Consider the following 21,290-nt stretch of genomic DNA (forward strand, 5'->3'; position numbering starts at 1 on the left):
ATAAATCATAAGGATTGCCAGCAACAAGTTATAGTCATACAGTCATAAGTGGAAAGAGATTGGTGATGGGAACTATGAAACGATTAATAGTAGTGCAGATTCAGTAAATAGTCTGACAGTGTTGATGGAATTATTTGTTTAGCAGAGTGATGGCCTTTGGGAAAAAACTGTTCTTGTGTCTAGTTTTTCTGGTTTGCAGTGCTCTATAGCATCGTTTTGAGGGTAGGAGTTGAAACAGTTTATGTCCAGGATGCGAGGGATCTGCAAATATTTTCACGGCCCTCTTCTTGATTAGTGCAGTATACAGGTCCTCAATGGAAAGCAGGTTGGTAGCAATTATTTTTTCTGCAGTTCTAATTATCCTCTGAAGTCTGTGTTTTTCTTGTTGGGTTGCAGAACCGAACCACACAGTTATAGAGGTGCAAATGACAGACTCAATAATTCCTCTGTAGAACTGGATCAGCAGTTCCTTGGGCAGTTTGAGCTTACTGAGTTGGCATAGGTATAATTTGTTAGCTTCTCTCTGTCTTCCCCCCTCTCTCTGTTTCATATTAAATTGTAATTATTTTAGCACCACAAAACAAACCAAGTAATCCTCAATTCAAATCTGCAAAATTAAAGAGAATCAAGGCCTTGTAATATCTCAGATTTTCAGTTAAATCTAAATGAGGGATAATTTCACTGAGCTTTACTCCTGTATCAGAAACTCATTGGAACATTTTCATCTCTTCAAAATCACTGATAAATTTACTAGAGCTTTAAACAAACACTTCTAAAATAGAGAAATAATTATAGGAGAGTTTAGGTCATATATTACAAATTTCTTCTCTTGATGAGTTGCTCCCTGTTGTTTAGCTCTGGTCTAAAAATAATTATGTAACATTTGGGGAAATATATGCAGACCAGCAACCCTGCACTGGAGGCCAAAATGGAGAAAACCTCCACAGCCACCATGTATTTGCCTTTGGTGCTCAGGTAGGATGGAACAAAAGAGATCCATACACTGCAGAAGATCAGCATGCTGAAAGTGAGGCATTTGGCCTCATTGAAACTGCTGGGGAGATTCCTGGAGAAAAAGGCTACTGTGAAACTTGCAGTTGCCAGAAAGCCCATGTAGCCAAGGACACAGTAGAACATGGTAGATGAGCCTTCATTGCACTGGAGTATGATTTCCTCTATTTCTGAATGGGTGTCAATGTCAGGGAAAGGGGGAAATGTGAACAGCCACACCATACAGATGCCTGTCTGAATCAGGGAACAGGTAAGAACAATGGATGTGGCCAGATCTCTTCCTACCCATTTCTTCATCCTGGATCCTGGCTTGGTGGCCATGAAAGCTAAAACTACAGTGATGGTTTTTGCCAGCACAGAAGACACAGCCACTGAGAAGATGATGCCAAAGCTAATTTGTCGAAAGAGACATATTATATCGCCTGGTGAAACAAGGAACTGCAGTGAGGAAAGGAAGCAGAGGAGGAGGGAGGTGAGAAGAACATAGGTAAGATTTTGGTTATTGGCCTTGACAATGGGAGTATGGTTATATTTCAGAAATGTTGCCAGCACCAAAGTTGTGCAAAGAAAAAAGAAAATTGTTAGAACCACTAAACTTATTCCCATTGGTTCCTCATAGGATAAGAAGGATATTCTTTTTGGAAGACAAAAATCCTGGGTCTTGTTTGGATATTGATCTTCTGGGCATTTGGAACAGTCATCCATGTCTGGAATTTAAATATATATGTATTAAATACATATACATACATGTCTATATTTAAATTTCTATTTGAGTTTTGTCATTATTTATTAATACTATTATGATAGAGGCTTTTGATTTGCCTTTCTTAAAAGCTTTGCCAATCTGACTTTTTAGTGTTTGTAGTTTAACATGGAATTATTTTTCTGCAGTTCTAATTATCCTCTGAAGTCTGTGTTTTTCTTGTTGGGTTGCAGAACCGAACCACACAGTTATAGAGGTGCAAATGACAGACTCAATAATTCCTCTGTAGAACTGGATCAGCAGTTCCTTGGGCAGTTTGAGCTTACTGAGTTGGCATAGGTATAATTTGTTAGCTTCTCTCTGTCTTCCCCCCTCTCTCTGTTTCATATTAAATTGTAATTATTTTAGCACCACAAAACAAACCAAGTAATCCTCAATTCAAATCTGCAAAATTAAAGAGAATCAAGGCCTTGTAATATCTCAGATTTTCAGTTAAATCTAAATGAGGGATAATTTCACTGAGCTTTACTCCTGTATCAGAAACTCATTGGAACATTTTCATCTCTTCAAAATCACTGATAAATTTACTAGAGCTTTAAACAAACACTTCTAAAATAGAGAAATAATTATAGGAGAGTTTAGGTCATATATTACAAATTTCTTCTCTTGATGAGTTGCTCCCTGTTGTTTAGCTCTGGTCTAAAAATAATTATGTAACATTTGGGGAAATATATGCAGACCAGCAACCCTGCACTGGAGGCCAAAATGGAGAAAACCTCCACAGCCACCATGTATTTGCCTTTGGTGCTCAGGTAGGATGGAACAAAAGAGATCCATACACTGCAGAAGATCAGCATGCTGAAAGTGAGGCATTTGGCCTCATTGAAACTGCTGGGGAGATTCCTGGAGAAAAAGGCTACTGTGAAACTTGCAGTTGCCAGAAAGCCCATGTAGCCAAGGACACAGTAGAACATGGTAGATGAGCCTTCATTGCACTGGAGTATGATTTCCTCTATTTCTGAATGGGTGTCAATGTCAGGGAAAGGGGGAAATGTGAACAGCCACACCATACAGATGCCTGTCTGAATCAGGGAACAGGTAAGAACAATGGATGTGGCCAGATCTCTTCCTACCCATTTCTTCATCCTGGATCCTGGCTTGGTGGCCATGAAAGCTAAAACTACAGTGATGGTTTTTGCCAGCACAGAAGACACAGCCACTGAGAAGATGATGCCAAAGCTAATTTGTCGAAAGAGACATATTATATCGCCTGGTGAAACAAGGAACTGCAGTGAGGAAAGGAAGCAGAGGAGGAGGGAGGTGAGAAGAACATAGGTAAGATTTTGGTTATTGGCCTTGACAATGGGAGTATGGTTATATTTCAGAAATGTTGCCAGCACCAAAGTTGTGCAAAGAAAAAAGAAAATTGTTAGAACCACTAAACTTATTCCCATTGGTTCCTCATAGGATAAGAAGGATATTCTTTTTGGAAGACAAAAATCCTGGGTCTTGTTTGGATATTGATCTTCTGGGCATTTGGAACAGTCATCCATGTCTGGAATTTAAATATATATGTATTAAATACATATACATACATGTCTATATTTAAATTTCTATTTGAGTTTTGTCATTATTTATTAATACTATTATGATAGAGGCTTTTGATTTGCCTTTCTTAAAAGCTTTGCCAATCTGACTTTTTAGTGTTTGTAGTTTAACATGGAAATTATTTTTTAAGAATTTCTATTTAATATTAGTAATTTATTACTGTTTAATTGTATGCATTTAACTATATTTAACTGATATATATTAACTGATGGATTATGTGCCTACTTGTTAAGAAAGCTTTCCATCTCCACAGCAGAATCTCTAAGTATGATCTATGAAAAATCTTTCAGGACCAGCTCCCTGCACAACCTATGTTCACTAGCTATGGTCGTCCCTATCTTCAAAAAGGGTGATCCCAACATAGTTGAAAATTACAGACCAATCTTTTTATGCTGCATCAACTGCAAAGTCATGGAATCAATCATCAACCAATCCATTACCCTTCACCTAGAAACAAGCAACCTACTCTCTAACAATTTGATTTCAAGAAAAATTTGTCTTGTAATCTGCAGCTCCTACAAAGCAAAAACATATGGACACAAAATTATCTGCTACCACATCCTACCTGTCAATGACTATTTCAGCTTCAACTGCAATAATACATGAGCACACAATAGATACAAATATAAGGTAAACCACTCCAAACTCGACTACAGAAAATACGGCTTCATCAACAGAGTGTTCAAATCTTAGAATGCACTATCTGACTCTGTGGTTTCATCCCCAAACTCCCATAACTTTAACCTTAGACTGTCTGCTGTTGACCTCAGCCCATTCCTAAGTGCACCAGCATGCCTACCATCCCTGTCCTAATGTCCCCATTTGTTTGTATCCATTTCTGGTATTCATAATCATGTTTATACTTATATCTGCTATCTTATACATGCTTGACAAATAAATAAATAAAATAAAATAAATTTCTCCAGTTTAAGAATTGCACTGTGTTTATAAGGAATGAGCTTATCAACATATTTCCATCTACTGATTGGCACAGTTATTATGAGAGATAGAGTAATGCACAGTTCTAGAAATGAGAAGCTTATCCCAATGTAACAGAAATTGGGACTTTCAATATTATTTTTATCAATTATATTAATGGCTTGAGGAGGTTTGTTAAACCAGAACCAATTTTAAATTCTTAATTCTTTGTCTGAGGTCTTCCAACTATTTTTTGGGGAGACCACACTGTGAACTGATGAAAGAATACAATTACAACAAATACAACTCAGCTTCCTGTAGAATCATAATGTAACTTGATTCATGAAGCTTCTTACCTTTCTGGCTTGACATTTTCTCTTTGGGACATGGATGGCAATCATAACAGCAAAATGGCTTTCCCTCCTGCTTTCTTTTGAAATATCCAGGGAGGCAGCTCTCAGTACATACTGAAATAGGTATCTTCTATCCAATAAGTGAAATAAAAAGGAAAATGTTAGCATTCACTCAGATACTTGGAAAAGAAGATAGAAAAATCATTGGATTTTTAATATTTGGCACATAATGAATTAAGAAGAGGTGGGTTTCAGCAGGTTCTGATCAGTTCTGGAAAACCGGTAGTGGAAATTTTGAGTAGTTCGGAGAACTGGTAGTAAAAATTCTGACTGTCCCCACCCCCATCTATTCTCTGCCTCCCAAGTTCCAGCTGAGTGGGAGAAAATGTGGATTTTGTAGTAACCTTCCCCTGGATTGGGGAGGGAATGGAGATTTTATAGTATTCTTTCCCTGGATTGGGGTGGGAATGGAGATTTAACAGTATCCTTCCCATGCGACACCCACCAAGCCCCCCCCACACACACAACCGGTAGTAAAAAAAATTGAAACCCACCACTGATTCAGAACCTACTTGGTTGAAAGTGCTGAGCCAAGTAATGGCTGCTTCATGAATGGTGAACATTTGGCCTTCAGCAGCCCAGGGATCCAGCTTCCCAACTTTCACTCGATGGATAGACTGGTTGGGGAATGTGATCCAGTTCTCAAGATCCAATCCTGTAATCAATTCTCCTTTCTTATCAAAATAAATTTTATCCCCAACACTGTTATTAAATGCAATTCTTTTAAGAAAGGAATGAAGCTGAATTCAGAAACAATTGAATATATTTGTAATGAGAGAGAAAGAGAGAGAAAGAGTAGTTAAGATATATGGTAGAATTATGTGACAGCTCAAAATAGTTTACACATGAGGGAAATACTTCTTAATGTGCAGCGTTCTAGTGGTCTTACAGGTATATCTGCTTATATGCAACCATTGATGAAAAATTATTATATCCTCGTTGTCATTGTTGTTTATAATAATAATTATTAATTATTAATAGTAATAATAGTCAATAATATTTGTAATACATTTTAAATGTTCAGTTGACTGTTTCATGTTTAATGAATAAAAGATAATAATTAATAATAATAATAACAACAACAACAACAACAACAACAACGCTTGGGAAGTGTTCGACTAGTGATCTGTGAAACGAAATCCAGCATAGTTATCTCGTTTGCTCTGTGTATACTGTCATTTTGTGTAAATAAAATAATAATAGACCCACCTGACTCTTAAAAAATCCATATATCTAGAGGATTTTAATTCTGAAAAATACATTATGGGGGGGGGGTTATTTTGTGCATAAATATGATACAGATTGCACTGTATCATATTGCACTGTATTTTTGGCAATAATAACTACCGTATATACTCGAGTATAAGCCGAGTTTTTCAGCACGTTTTTTGTGCTGAAAAACGTCCCCTCGGCTTATACTCGAGTATATACGGCTTATACTCGAGTTTTTTTTTTTTTTCGTTTTTTTCACATTATACCGGCCGGCGCGAACTTGGCGGGCTTTTGCTTTAGCGCGGGGAAGCCCTGCCGGTGCAGTGAGAGGGCAGGGCGGGGGAGCCGCCAGCCTTCTCGGCCGAGGGAGGGAGGGTTTCGCCGACCGGTAGGTGCCTCATTTCCCACCCTCGGCTTATACTCGAGTCCCCAGTTTACCCCAGTTTTTGGGGTAAAATTGGGGACCTCGGCTTATACTCGGATCGGCTTATATTCGAGTATATACGGTATTCAGCTCAGCTATGTAGATCAGAGAAGATTCAGATATAAAACTACACATAAGGTAAAGGTAAATGTTCCCCTTGCACATACATGCTAGTCATTCCCGACTCTAGGGGGTGGTGCTCATCTCTTCAAAGCCGAAGAGCCAGCGCTGTCCAAAGACATCTCTGTGACCATGTGGCTGGCATGACTCAATGCTAAAGGCACACGAAACACTGTTAGCTTCCCACCAAATGTGGTCCCTATTTTTCTACTTGTATTTTTTACTGCTACACACATATATATACAATTCACACTTATATATTATGTTATGTTATGTTATGTTATGTTATGTTATGTTATGTTATGTTATGTTATGTTATGTTATGTTTTATATTATATTATATTATGTTATGTTATGTTATGTTATGATATGATATGATATGATATGATATGATATTATATTATATTATATTATATTATATTATATTATATTATATTATATTATATTATATTATATTATATTATATTACTATATTATACAATAATATATATTATATTATACAATAATATATATAATATATACAATTATTGCAGCTATAATGGGTATCTAGCTAGTCACTTGCTATCTAATGGCTGTCTGAGATTTTGCAAATATGGCAACCCTAAAAAAAAAAAATACTGAATTGGCTGTGATATAATGAGTTGGGTTTAGACAAAGGCTGGGTTTGACAGACATGAAGATTAGTGATCATGTCAGAGTTTTTCCCTATTTAATTGATCTTTCTCTTCTTCCTTTGTAAAGTTATTTTCACTTGTATTTACTTTTGGTTTTTCTTTTTTCTTTTTCCCCATTATGATATACTGGAATGAGGTTGAGTCATTGGATCTGGCTGCCTAAAAGAGTTTTCCATGACTTCCTTTTTCTTGCTTGCCAGCAATTGTTGATACTCTCTCTTCAGTTGTCCTTCAAGCCAGAGCCTGGGAAGATATATAGACAATATACAATAGCTACCCAGGATTGAGATGGTTATAATTATGTCTCCCTTTATAGGAGGAAGATGGGGTACCAGAGTGTTATTAACAACCAACCAAGAGACTGGAGTGCAATGCAAGGGAATGGTGTGGAATAGTCATTAGAATAAAGCACAGTTTATAAAGTGTCTGATGGTGAAGGAGTAGCATTGGACAATTGGTCTTCATAAAAAAATTAACAGGAAATTTTGGGACTTTTCCTATATAAGATTTCTGGTAATTGTTTCTATTTAATTCTGAGCCTGTACTAAAGGCCCTGTAGATGCCTGTCCATATCCACTGGTAAGACTTCCTTTGCTAACTTTGCTCATCGTAAGAAGGAGATGCACAAACAAAAGCTACACCTCAATTTAGCTGCATCCTAGCAGGAAAAGAGTTAGAGAATAAATGAGTTTGGAAGACTAAGGCAGGAATACAGTACCTTGAGACTGGCAATCCCAGGAATACCGTATATACTCGAGTATAAGCCGAGTTTTTCAGCATGTTTTTTGTGCTGAAAAACGTCCCCTCGGCTTATACTCGAGTATATACGGCTTATACTCGAGGTTTTTTTTCTTCTTCTTTTTTTCACATTATACCGGATGGTGCAAACTTGGCGGGCTTTTGCATTAGCGCGGGGAAGCCCTGCCGGTGCAGTGAGAGGGCGGGGCGGGGGAGCCGCCAGCCTTCTCGGCTGAGGGAGGGAGGCTTTCCCTGACCGGTAGCTGCCTCATTTCCCTCCCTCGGCTTATACTCGAGTCCCCAGTTTACCCCAGTTTTTTGGGGTAAAATTGGGGACCTCGGCTTATACTCGGATCGGCTTATATTCGAGTATATACGGTAAATGATAAATATAAAATATAAGAAAAATACCTAACCTCCTTCTTGCAGAACATTGGCCCTTCTGATCTACAATTGAAGTCTCATTTACAACGTATTTGACTCCTGAAAAAATTACCTGCCATGGCTGTACATCCTGAAGATTAGGTTTCCTGCCACTCAACATTCTCTTATGTGGTTGTTGAGCTACCTGAATGGCATGTAAAGCATGTGCCACAGCATACACTGCATTATATATACTGGAACTGGAACTGGTCATCCTCATTTCAAAAAATGCCCCAGGAAGGCTCTCCAATTTCTCTTTCCCAGTGCAGATACCCTCAGGATCATCATTCTCAGATGGGTCTGGAAATACACAGCCAAATGCCTGTTCCCATACATCTTTAATGAAACCATCTTGGGGAAAGAATGAGAAATGGTTTCTTGTCTGAAGAAAATGTTGGAATCCTTCAACCTCATTTGAAGAAGCTGCAAAGGTCAGAGCACCATGGAGGACTTGGATGTCCCAGTTCTTCTGATAAAAGAATGATGCAAGACCCATTTGGGAAGCAATGATCCACACCTTGCCTTTTGGCTTTATAGAAACTATTTCCATTTCAGGGAGATATAACAACCATCTTAATTCTAAAACATATTTATCTTTGATTATCACAATTTTAGCATTGCTGTTACTATAAAGTTGAAATGTACCCACAAGCAGTTTCAGACCATCATCCACATTACTTATATAAATTGTTCTGAGCTGCTCTAAGAAGGCAATGCAGATTCCATGGAGAGAAAACCATGAAAAAATCAGTTGTTCAAAGTTTGCTCCACCGTATCCTTTCACAAGTATCCCAACCCAGGTCCACCCGAAGTGCAAAAGTAGCTGAAGAATCCCCCTGAAATGGAATTCTTCATCTGGAACCATGTGGTAATAGAAGGGGATTTCAGTTTTACATTCATTACTTGGAGGAGGTCCATATAGAAACTATATTTTTTTTTAAAAAGATAAGAAAGTGTTTTACAAAAGAAATATGTATCTTCTGCAAATAAAGAGTTCTGAAATGATTTAGAACATACTTTCATATTATTTATGCACATAAAATATTTGTGAGACTAGGTTTGGGATAATAGAATAGAATAGAATAGAATAGAATAGAATAGAATAGAATAGAATAGAATAGAATAGAATAGAATAGAATAGAATAGAATAGAATAAAACAGAGAATTTCTTCTTAAAAACTTCCAGTGTTGGAGCATTCATAACTTATAGAGGCAAGTTGTTCAACTGATTAATTGTTCTATCAGGAAATTTCTTCTTAGTTCTAAGTTGCTTCTTTCCTTGATTAGTTTCCACCCATTGCTTTTTGTCCTTACCCTCAGGTGTTTTGAAGAATAGTCTGACTCCCTCTTCTTTGTGGCAACCCCTGAGATATTGGAATATTGCTATCCTGTCCTAGTCCTTCTTTTCATCAGGCTAAACATATCCAGTTCCAACAACCGTTATTTATATGTTTTAGCTTCCATTCCCTTAATCATCTTTGTTGCTCTTCTCTGCACTCTTTCTAGAATCTCAACATCTTTTTTACATCATGGTGACCAAAACTGGATGCAGTATTCCAAGTGTGGCCTTACCAAGGCATTATAAAGAGGTATTAACATTTCAGATGATCTTGATTCTATCTCTCTGGTTGAGTTCCCTTCCAACTACTCAGTTGTATGATTATCTGAATTTCCATCCTCTTTTTCCTTAATTTGCACATTACTTCTGTTTTTTCAACAATGAAAATATTTTTGTTGATGAAGGTGGTTCATAATATACTATATATATGTGTGTGTGTGTGTGTGTGTGTGTGTGTGTGTGTGTGTATGCATATACATATATATATACTTTGTCAAAACATCGCCAAGACACTTCCAATTTTACGTCGGAGAAAACCCGAATAACCAAAGATCTACATATATATAATATTATATATATAATATAATATACTGTAGAACCATAGAGTATTTTTAAATTCCTTGTACTGATGGTACAGTGGTTAGAATGCAGTATTTCAGACAAATTATGCCCACAGCCTAGAATTTAATCTTGATGGGGCTCAATGTTGATTCAGCCTTCCATCCTTTCAAGGTTAGTGAAATGAAGACTCAGATTGAGGCAAAATGCTAACAAACCACTCAGAGTTTTGTAAAGCACTATGGATGTAATATAAATCTAAGGGATATTGCTATTTGTAAACTCCTTGCTGTGCAGACGGAAACACATAGACAAAAGAAAGTGTCTAACTTCTCTTCTGAAATACAATAGTTCAGAAATATCTTAATGTATACCTTCATGTTATTCCCTTAGATAAGGTATTTAGGAGACTATGATTGGAGTAGATGAAACTTGTGCTTGATACAACTTCATTAATTCCCTTCCCCTTTCTGGTTCATTTGGAAAATTTGTTTTATTTTGTTCTACAATAAAAGCAATGTTTCCATGAAAGTGATTTATAATTTGCTATAAAACAATATAGCATATTTATAAATCTTGTTTTCTTGTCATAGACTGTGTATACTTTTAATTTTAAAATGTATTTTCTCAGAGTATTTCAATTTATTGAAGAATTTTGATTACATTGAACATTTTCTTTAGTAAATATCATCTATGAGGATGAAATGTTTAAAAAGTGCTTTCATGAATACCATAATAATTAAAAACTTAACTCCACTAAACTCTGACATTTTAGATGGAATGGGTCCTTTTCTCATACATATATTACAACTTATTTCAACACATACTATTCTTAAAACTCTACTATGATGAGTCTTGCTTTGAAGTGCTACAATGTTTAAGAGATGCATGAGAAGTGAGATCAGTGGTGGGTTGCTCCTGGTTCGTTCCAGTTCTTGCGAATCGATAATAAAAGTGGCGGGAGAGTCCACACACACCCCTGGACATCATCATGGATGATCTGTGCATGCACAGAAGTGTGAATGCATGCTCATGCTTCTGTTGCAAGCAAGCACGCATGCTCCCATTGTGAACTGGTAGTAAAGGTAAGTAGAACACATCCCTGAGTAGGATAACCTAACTGAAGTCCACATTTAGCCAAAGGAGTTCAGTATGTAACTTTGGAGCCCTCACTTTGTCTCACAACCTATTTCATCTGGTAGTTGGAGAGAAATATAGGAAGTGAAAGCACAGGGTATGATATCTTAAAAACCTGAATGGAAGACAGTATGTAAATCTAATAAACAAATGTAAATAAATAAATGCCAGAAACATTATATTATGTACTGCTAATCAAAATACCAACTTGCATGGAAGAACTATAGAAATTAAAAACTTCTACCCAATAGGGAAAGTTTAACATTACTAATGATTAATTTTTTTAAGCTGACCAATCATTATATCAACTTCTAAAAATGAATTCATACTGCTTTATGCTTTAATAAATGCATTTTCTTAAATATACTTCATACAGAAAGATATATGAAATTTAAAATATCTTAATGATTTACAATGCCTTCTATCTGAAAATACAAAGCAAAGGCAATTTATTATTAATGCATCTTACTTGTGGAACTTTGAAAATGCCTAAAATATCTTCCATATCAAAAGAAATTGAAGGATCAAGAGTCCCGATGATGGATACAAGTTTGTTCAGGATGCCACACTTGTAGTTGGGAGTGAATCGGTTCTGACTGGAGAAAAGTTCCATTGTAGCATGATATGTGCACTCTCCACCATAACTATCATAGATTCTGAAGCCCAAGGTGATGTTAGGTAAGAGCTGGTGATTGTCATTGATCCTTTTCACAGCAAATATCATAGTCAAAATATGTTGATAATATTTTATCAGGATTCTGCAATGGGAATTAGATGCTGTATTAAATGAAATTCTGCATCTAAAAAGGGCAGTCAAACTAAGCTGTGTAAGAATAATGTTAATTGATAAATTGATTACCATTAAATTTTCAGTGAAATCATTACTAGCTTTTTAAACTGAGCAAAGCATTTGTCCTGCATGTAAAGTGGACATTAAACTTAATTAAATATTAATCTATGGAATGAAATTCCTTTGTCTTTGTCTTTGGCTGTAGAGGATTTCATTTTAATTGAAGAGCTGGTAAAGAAATGGCATGGATTTTGATTTTGGGTTCCTTTACCTTTTTAAGTCCTATTTCATAACCAATAAATATTATTTTAACAGCACCATGTTTATTGAGTAGTACAGAAGTTGTACTACTGTTTATAATATCTTAATAAGCCATTGAAAAATCCTGGATTATTCCCAAAGCCAGTTAAATTTTAAGCAAAATCCAAAGATTTTTGTATCCTAAAACAATAGTAGCAAAATGTGGGTTTGATGCAATGCTTTTCTTAATGTAGCTGTAAGAACTTCATATAATAGTGAAATCAGAATTTCTAAAATAAATATTGCAAAAGCAGAATAAGATTGTACTAATTAAGTTACCCCAAGGACCTCATTTATCCTCTCCCATTCCAACAACCTTCAATATATCTTCAAAAGGCATATTTATTTATTAAGTGTTTTATTTATTGAGGTAAAATATGCTGCATCTCTGACTGAATGTTATTATTCTAATGGTTAAATATAACTTTTCTTTCTTTGAGATAATGCTATAATCCTCAGAAGTGTGTAAAATCTGTTAATCACTGAATAATTATTTTGATTCCTTATTCCCTTTATTTAATGATCACAGAATCTTACTATAAGGTTCCTTTAGAAAGTACACTGAAGACATGTATAAATAGAAAAATGTTATTTTTTTTAGATTATGACAGTTATATGTTCAATATTGGAATTACATTTGATTCACAAAATAGGTTGATAAACTAGGTCTGTAATAATATCAGTAAAAATAATAATATGTCTTACAGTGGTTCACCAATAGCAGAATGCTTGGGAACTTCCTCAAAGCTTTCTACATCTCTACTTATGAAGACGAATGAAGTAATTCCACCAATAATGAGGTCACCTGCTTGAAAATATTTGTGAGCAATTGGGAAAGGGTCTCGGATTCTGCATGTCATTGGTTGAGCTTTGCAAGGTATATGTGAAAATAATAGGAGAAGAATCAGTATCATCATGACCCAGTTGACAAGGTTTCTGTCATGTAATGCTGACAAGTCGCTAAGAATAGGTAAGCTTAAATTAATCCATCTCTGTTCTTCATCATTTCCATTCTGTTTTGAATCATTTCGGACATATCATTGTGACAATGAACTTACTTGCTCCTAAAGTCTAAGAACAACTTTTTTTGAAATGCATGAAGGATATAAACCATCTATCAGCTCTTATTGCTCATTCTTCCAAGTAAACATAATTTGCTGATCAAGGCTTTGAAGAGCAGCAAAGTTAATAATAATCTTTTTGATAATTATAAAGGAAGCAGAAAGAAAAGTGCAGCCTTTACATTTCCATTTCTCTGTGGAACTAAGGATATACTTCTCAATTTGAACACATTAGCAATTCCATTGTTTATTTGCTGATGGTGAACTCATAGATTAGTAGTTGATGTTATTTTATTTCAATGTCAGACTTCTTACATATCTCAGGGTAGTTTCAGGATACTTTGACACCTTAAGAGCATGAATAGCCATCTTTTGGGTCTCTTAGTTTAGGAAAAGATGCACATCATACGGAATGGGGAAAAGTTCCACCCTTGACCACAGCTATCACCACCTATTTAAATAGGAGTTCTGAGTCCAAGAGGACCCCCTATTTGTACATCATGAATAGGAAGAGCCTCATCCAAGAATATGGATGGAAAGTCTTCAGGTCTGGTAGGGTGAAGGGTCCAACGTCTAAAACATGAGTTAGAGCCTCATTAGCCTTGAGTCAGAGACAGTTCCTCCCCAGAAAGACCAATAGTCCCATGACTTTGGATCAGGACTTCAAGAGCCTCACTTGGCTGGTTAGAGGATCCAACATTATGAGAGTATATAATTCATAATTGATGATACCAAACCCCAAACTGGTGAAAAAACTCACTCAATGGATCCATGTGATTGATAAGGGAGGGGAACATATCAAACCATATAGTGCTACAAATAAAGGAGCTTTGGAAATGACTTCTCCCTCCACTTTACCACTAACTGGAAAAATAAGAACCATGATAAATTCTGATCCCAGTTCCCAACTCCAGCAGCCAATTCAGAAGGATATGTTGGTTGATAGCATCAAAGGCCATAGAGAAATCATGGAGCCAAATGATGGCTGCATCACTTCAGCTCCAACACTGATTAAGAACAAGTGCAACCAAGACATTCTTAAAAAGGTGTATGTGGACACAAATGCATATATACACACATGTAGCTAGACAGATATAGATTTGATTCATTTTTCATAGGTTTACTTACAAATGAGTGTTGGGTATCTGTGGTGTTCACATTCTAGAAGTTGAGTTATATTGGTCATAACACTTCAAAGATCAAATGCATGAAATCAAGTAATGCTGACCTTATTTTAACAGCAAAAGATGGAAACCTGAGGATTTAATATCTCATGCTATTTTTCAAAAACATTAATTAGCATGTTATAAAGAAGTTATAAAATTGCATCTAACATGATGTATTGTACATATGTACATACATATGTATGTATTGGAATTGTATAGCTACCCAAGTTATGTTATGCAGTATCACCCTGGTCATTTATTGTCACAAATAATAACAAAAAAAAAATCAGTACAGTAAAAAAAAATGCTAAGAATCCCCTGTTGCCACAGAACTAACATTTCCATACATATCCAAATATAACTTCAGAATTTCACAGAGTTTCAGCCCCAGAATATAATAATAATAATAATGATAATGATAATCCTTCGGCCCCTCGGGGGAGGCCTGGCTTTTCTGTGAGGCCTCTTGGAGGGTTTTGGAGAGACTTGGAGAGACTTGGTCTCTGGATCGATCCGGACCCAGACATCACAGGGGTGTTGGTGGTGGAGATGGAGCGACCCCTGGCTGGCATGGGCTGGACAAATTTGGAGCCGGTTATTGGAGGACTGCCTGAGGCCGGCGGAGAGTAAAGCAATTGGAGGTACCCTGGTCTGCTCCCGGCCTGTTTTTTTCCCCTGACGCTGTGATATCATCAATAGTTTCCTGGCCTTTTGTGACTCTTATGGCCATGTTTACTCCTTTGTGGGTCATTAGGAATCTAGGGGAGACTTGTCCGGGGACAGCAAAATTACATCGATGGTGGAAACGGAACATCAACCCCACCCTTTCTCTTATGCTTAGGACTTGGCCTTGGACTGTTCTATACTATTTCTACCCTGGATTTAAGAGCTTCTATTCATTGGACCGAATTAAGATCTTGGTCCAGATATTAACCAGGAGATACCATCATGACTGTCCATTGTTTGCATTATTACATGCCCATCCTTAACTGAGAACTAATTTTATATTACCATTCTTGCCAATTTCGAGATGGAGCCATCTTTCACCGAATTTTTATTATGCGGTATTCCTCAAATGAACTCTTGCGCCTGCGAGGTGCCCCCGCCTCGCAGGAATGGCCCCCTACATTACATTACATTGAGGGCCAGCCTCAATGACGGGTCTTGGGACCCACAGAGGTGGCATGTGCGTAGAAAGAACCTCTGGGGATTTTTAGATAGGGAATTTTTAAGGGGAGGGAGGGTAAGGGTGGGTGCTGGGGGTAGCACGCCGAGGGAGGGGCCAGTCACTGCACGTGCTCACGGCGGGGTTTTAATAGGTCCGAAGGTTCTCGGGGAGGGTGATGTTCCTGACGATGAGGGTGGTTCCATCTGTTTGGTTAGTGGGAGGGGCAGATATGGCGGAAGTGAGGGGCTGTATTGATCGTTGGGGGCGTGTGCTCGATGTTTAAAAGCGATCACGCGCCCCGGCCCCTCAGACTTTTCCCGTTCCCCGGGCGGCCAGGATCCTCAGAGCTTGGGCCTTCAGTTGATGCTTTGCAATGCACAGTTCATGGTTAATAAAGCCCCCCTGCTTTGCGATCTTATGCAGGGGGGATCCGCGGACCTTATGGGCATTACGGAGACCTGGCTGGCCACAGAAGGGGGAATTCCCCTTGTCGAAATGTGCCCACCGGGTTTCCGAGCATTCCATCAACCGAGGGCCCAAGGTAGGGGTGGCGGGGTGGTGGTTGTGATTAAGGAAAGTCTAGAACCGAGGGAGACCACTGTACCTCAGATAGCCAGTTGTGAATCCCTCTTTGTGAAATGGGGTCATAGGGTGCAGGTGGGCTTGTTGATCACATACCTGGCTCCTTGCTACGTGACTACAGCCCTGCCCGAGCTGCTGGAGGTGCTTGCCGGGGTGGTGGTTGAGACCCCCAGACTTATAGTCATGGGGGACTTTAACTTCCATCAACCGGCTTGCCATCAACGGCGGCTCGGGAGTTCATGGCCTCCATGATGGCCCTGGACCTGACACAAATAGTTGATGGCCCTACTCACATAGGGGGTGGCACACTGGATCTGACTTTTATCTCTGGACAGTGGTTAAATGATCTGGATTTAGGAGATTTAATTACCGAGCCACTGTCATGGTCAGATCATTTTCTCCTTCGTCTAGACTTTCGGACCGCCACTCAACACCGCAGGGAGATGGGACCAACACGCTGGTTCCATCCCAGGCACCTGATGGACCCGGAGAGGTTCCTGATGGAGCTTGGGCCACTTCCTGAGGATCTGGCCCACGGCACGGCTGAGGAGCTAGTTGCGGCCTGGGAACAGGCCGCGACTGGCGCTTTAGACCGTGTCGCGCCTTTGCGGCCTCTGACCCAGCGCAGATCTCAACCAGCTCCTTGGTTCTCCGAGGGGCTGAGGGAGATGAAACGCCGGAGAAGACGCCTAGAGAGTGCCTGGAGATCCAGCCGTTCCAAGGCTGACCGGACACTAGTTAGTTCATATAGTAGGACTTATCTAATGGCACTGAGGGAAGCGAAGCATTCTTACATTTCCTCCCTCATTGCGTCGGCAGATAACCGCCCGGCAGCCCTGTTTTGGGTGACCCGCTCCCTCCTTCATCAGGAGGTGCAGGATGACCCCTTGCAGGGCTGTGCCGAAGAGTTTAGTGGTTATCTATACGATAAAATCGTTCAGCTTCGGGACGGATTGGATCAACATTGGGTAGATCCAGGTGAGAGGCTGGGGACACGTATTGTTGAGACTATTTGGGATGGATTTGACCCTGTGACTCCCGAGGACATGGACAGGTTGTTGGGGCGGTTGAATGTCACCACATGTTTATTGGACCCATGCCCCTCCTGGTTGGTGCTGGCTACACAGGAGGTGACACGAGGCTGGCTCCAGGGGATTATCAATGCTTCTTTGATGGAGGGGTTTTTTCCCGCCGCCTTGAAAGAGGCAGTGGTTAGGCCCCTCCTCAAGAAGCCCTCCCTGGACCCGGATATTTTAGGAAATTATCGTCCGGTCTCCAACCTTCGCTTTGTGGCGAAGGTTGTTGAGAGTGTGGTGGCACGTCAATTACCCCAATACCTGGATGAATCTGTCTATTTAGACCCATTCCAGTCTGGCTTCCGACCTGGGTACAGTACGGAGACGGCTTTCATCGCATTGGTGGATGATCTCTGGAGGGCCAGGGACAGGGTTGCTCCTCTGCCCTGGTCCAATTAGACCTCTCAGCGGCTTTTGATACCATCGACCATGATATCCTGCTGCACCGGTTAGGGAGTTTGGGAGTGGGAGGCACCGTTTATCGGTGGTTCTCCTCCTATCTCTCTGACCGGTCGCAGACGGTGTTGGCAGGAGGGCAGAGATCGACCGCGAGGCCCCTCATATGTGGGCTGCCGCAGGGGTCGATTCTCTCGCCTCTCCTGTTCAACATCTATATGAAGCCGCTGGGTGAGATCATCAATGGCTTTGGGGTGAGGTACCAACTGTACGCTGATGACACGCAGCTGTACTTTTCCACCCCAGGCCATCCCAACGAAGCTATCGAAGTGCTGTCCCGGTGTCTGGAAGCTGTACGGGTCTGGATGGGGAGAAACAGGCTCAAACTCAATCCCTCCAAGACGGAGTGGCTGTGGATGCCGGCACCCCGGAACAGTCAGCTGCAGCCACGGCTGACTGTTGGGGGTGAATCATTGGCCCAGTGGAAAGGGTGCGCAACTTGGGCGTCCTCCTGGATGGACGGTTGTCTTTTGAAGATTATCTGACAACCGTCTCCAGGAGGGCTTTTTACCAGGTTCACCTGGTTCACCAGTTGCGCCCCTTCCTTGACCGGGATGCCTTATGCACGGTCACTCATGCTCTGGTTACCTCTCGCTTGGATTACAGCAATGCTCTCTACATGGGGCTCCCCTTGAAGAGCACCCGGAGGCTCCAGTTGGTTCAGAATGCAGCTGCGCGGGTGATAGTGGGAGCCTCACATTGCTCCCATGTAATACCACTCCTGCGCAGTCTGCACTGGCTATCTGTGGTCTTTCGGGTGCGCTTCAAGGTGTTGGTGACTACCTTTAAAGCGCTCCATGGCTTAGGGCCAGGGTACTTACGGGACCGCCTGCTGTTACCGAATTCCTCCCACCGACCTGTACGCTCTCACAGAGAGGGACTCCTTAGGGTGCCGTCCGCCAAGCAATATTGGCTGGCGGCCCCCAGGGGGAGGGCCTTCTCTGTGGGGGCTCCCACCCTCTGGAACGAACTTCCCCCTGGACTTCGGCAACTGCCGGACCTTTGGACTTTCCGCCGCGAACTGAAGACCTATTTGTTTGTTCGTGCAGGACTGGCATAGGATTTTAATTAGTTTTAATGTTTTAATATTTTATAATTTATGGGATTTTATTCTAAATGTTTTAATTCGGCCATTTGTGTAATAAGTTTTTAATTCATGGTTTTATGTGTATATTGCTGTCATCTGGATGGGGAGAAACAGGCTCAAGCTCAATCCCTCCAAGACTGAGTGGCTGTGGATGCCGGCATCCCGGTACAGTCAGCTGAGTCCTCGGCTGACTGTTGGGGGCGAGTCATTGGCCCCGATGGAGAGGGTGCGCAATCTGGGCGTTCTCCTGGATGAACGGCTGTCTTTTGAAGACCATTTGACGGCCGTCTCCAGGAGAGCTTTCCACCAGGTTCGCCTGGTGCGCCAGTTGCGCCCCTTTCTAGACCGGGATGCCTTATGCACAGTCACTCACGCCCTCGTGACGTCTCGCCTGGATTACTGCAATGCTCTCTACATGGGGCTCCCCTTGAGGGGCATCCGGAGGCTTCAGTTGGTCCAGAACGCGGCTGCGCGGGTGATAGAGGGAGCCCCTCGGGGCTCCCGTGTTACACCTATCCTGCGCAGACTGCACTGGCTACCTGTGGCCTTCCGGGTGCGCTTCAAGGTGTTGGTGACAATCTTTAAAGCGCTCCATGGCATAGGGCCGGGCTATTTACAGGACCGCCTACTGCTACCAAATACCTCTCACCGACCCGTGCGCTCCCACAGAGAGGGACTCCTCAGGGTGCCGTCAGCTAGGCAGTGCCGTCTGGCGACACCCAGGGGAAGGGCCTTCTCTGTGGGGGCTCCCACCCTCTGGAACGAACTCCCCCCAGGACTTCGTCAACTTCCGGACCTCCGAACCTTTCGTCGCGAGCTTAAAATGCACTTATTCATCTGCGCGGGACTGGATTAGATTTTAAAGTTATTGGTTTTAAGGGTTTTTTTATTATTTATATTGTTTTTTAAATTCGGCAATAGAATAAGTTTTTTAATTGTTGTTTTTTAATTTGTATTTATATGTATTTTAACTGCCTGTGAACCGCCCTGAGTCCTTAGGGAGATAGGGCGGTATATAAATTTGAAAAATAAAAAAAAATAAAAAAAATTTATTTTGGTTGTAAACCGCCCTGAGTCCCTTGGGAGAAGGGCGGTATAAAAATTAAATAAATAAATAAATAAATAAATAAATAAATAAATAAATAAATGAATGAATGAATGAATGAATGAATAAATAATAATAATAATAATAATAATAATAATAATAATAATAATAATAATAATAATAATAATAATAATAATAATAATAATAATAATAATATCAGAGTTGGAAGGTCTTCTAGTCCAACCCCCTGCCCAGGCAGGAAACCCTACACCATTTCAGACAAATGGCTATCCAACATTTTCTTTAAAATTTCCAGTGTTGGAGCATTCACAACTTCTGCAGGCAAGTTGTTCCACTGATTAATTGTTCTAACTGTCAGGAAATTTCTCCTTAGTTCTAAGTTGCTTCTCTCCTTGATTAGTTTCCACCCATTGCTTCTTGTTCTACCCTCAGGTGCTTTGGAGAATAGTTTGACTCCCTCTTCTTTGTGGCAACCCCTGAGATATTGGAACACTGCTATCATGTCTCCCCTAGTCCTTCTTTTCATTAAACTAGGCATACTTAGTTTAATGAAAAGGCTTATAGGAGAACCCAGATTATCTAGCTCTTTGGAAGGTCCAGGATTATAGGACTGGGAAAGGGCATCCCAAAGTGTGTGGTGCTACCCAGAATGTATGCTGCCTGTTCATGATGACATTGAAGAGATGGAACATAGCCTGCATCCACTTCATCAATACAATGGACAGATATACCTTAGGATCTACAAAGAGGATTAGGACATTTAACAGTTGGCACATGGCTACATGACTTTACTGTGGGCTCCCACCACAGCTGACCAATTAAAGCCATTTATCCTTAGCTGACCCTCTGCGAGCATTTGTCCCACACACACATACTGGTTGCCTGCTGCTGGTCCTGAGCAATTCATGGAAAGACACTTGTCCCCAGCCAATTGGCTGCATGGGACAAATAGCTGTGGATCTCAGCAACAAGTCATCATGCTGAGGGATGGGCCACTACCTTCTGGCTGAATGTGGTGGCACTGAGTGAAGTGGACAGAGGCCTTGGGTGCCAGAGGGCCTGGGGATGCAGTGGAGGCTGTGTGGAGCAACTGGATTGTTCCTCTCTGCCAGGCACAAATTGAGGGTGCTCAGCTCCATCCTGCTGTTTCTGTTGCGGCCACTGCCCATTGCATCCTGTCTGGCCCCACTCTACACCCAGCTCCTCTTGATCACTCTGGCATTGCGAGGAGGAGCTAGATGCAGAGTGGGGTCAGGCAGG

At 40.4% G+C, this 21,290-nt stretch overlaps 2 protein-coding genes across 2 annotated transcripts; both read right to left on the bottom strand.

The window, feature by feature from the left end:
- Nucleotides 1-813: 813 nt before the first annotated feature.
- On the bottom strand, nucleotides 814-1,716 carry LOC131198127 (vomeronasal type-2 receptor 26-like). The gene has a single exon (XM_058182633.1). The coding sequence runs from the start codon at nucleotides 1,714-1,716 to the stop codon at nucleotides 814-816; it is 903 nt and encodes a 300-aa protein (XP_058038616.1).
- Nucleotides 1,717-2,364: 648 nt separating this feature from the next.
- LOC131198128 (vomeronasal type-2 receptor 26-like) lies at nucleotides 2,365-13,228 on the bottom strand. Its single transcript, XM_058182634.1, has 6 exons — nucleotides 13,074-13,228; nucleotides 11,748-12,036; nucleotides 8,318-9,169; nucleotides 5,166-5,393; nucleotides 4,597-4,723; nucleotides 2,365-3,269 (listed from the first exon to the last, which is right to left on the bottom strand). Exons 1-6 carry the CDS (start codon nucleotides 13,226-13,228, stop codon nucleotides 2,365-2,367), a joined length of 2,556 nt encoding a protein of 851 aa, XP_058038617.1.
- Between the last annotated feature and the right edge of the window lie 8,062 nt (nucleotides 13,229-21,290).

The sequence above is a fragment of the Ahaetulla prasina genome, chromosome 4 (genome assembly GCF_028640845.1).
Source record: "Ahaetulla prasina isolate Xishuangbanna chromosome 4, ASM2864084v1, whole genome shotgun sequence".
NCBI lineage: Eukaryota > Metazoa > Chordata > Lepidosauria > Squamata > Colubridae > Ahaetulla > Ahaetulla prasina.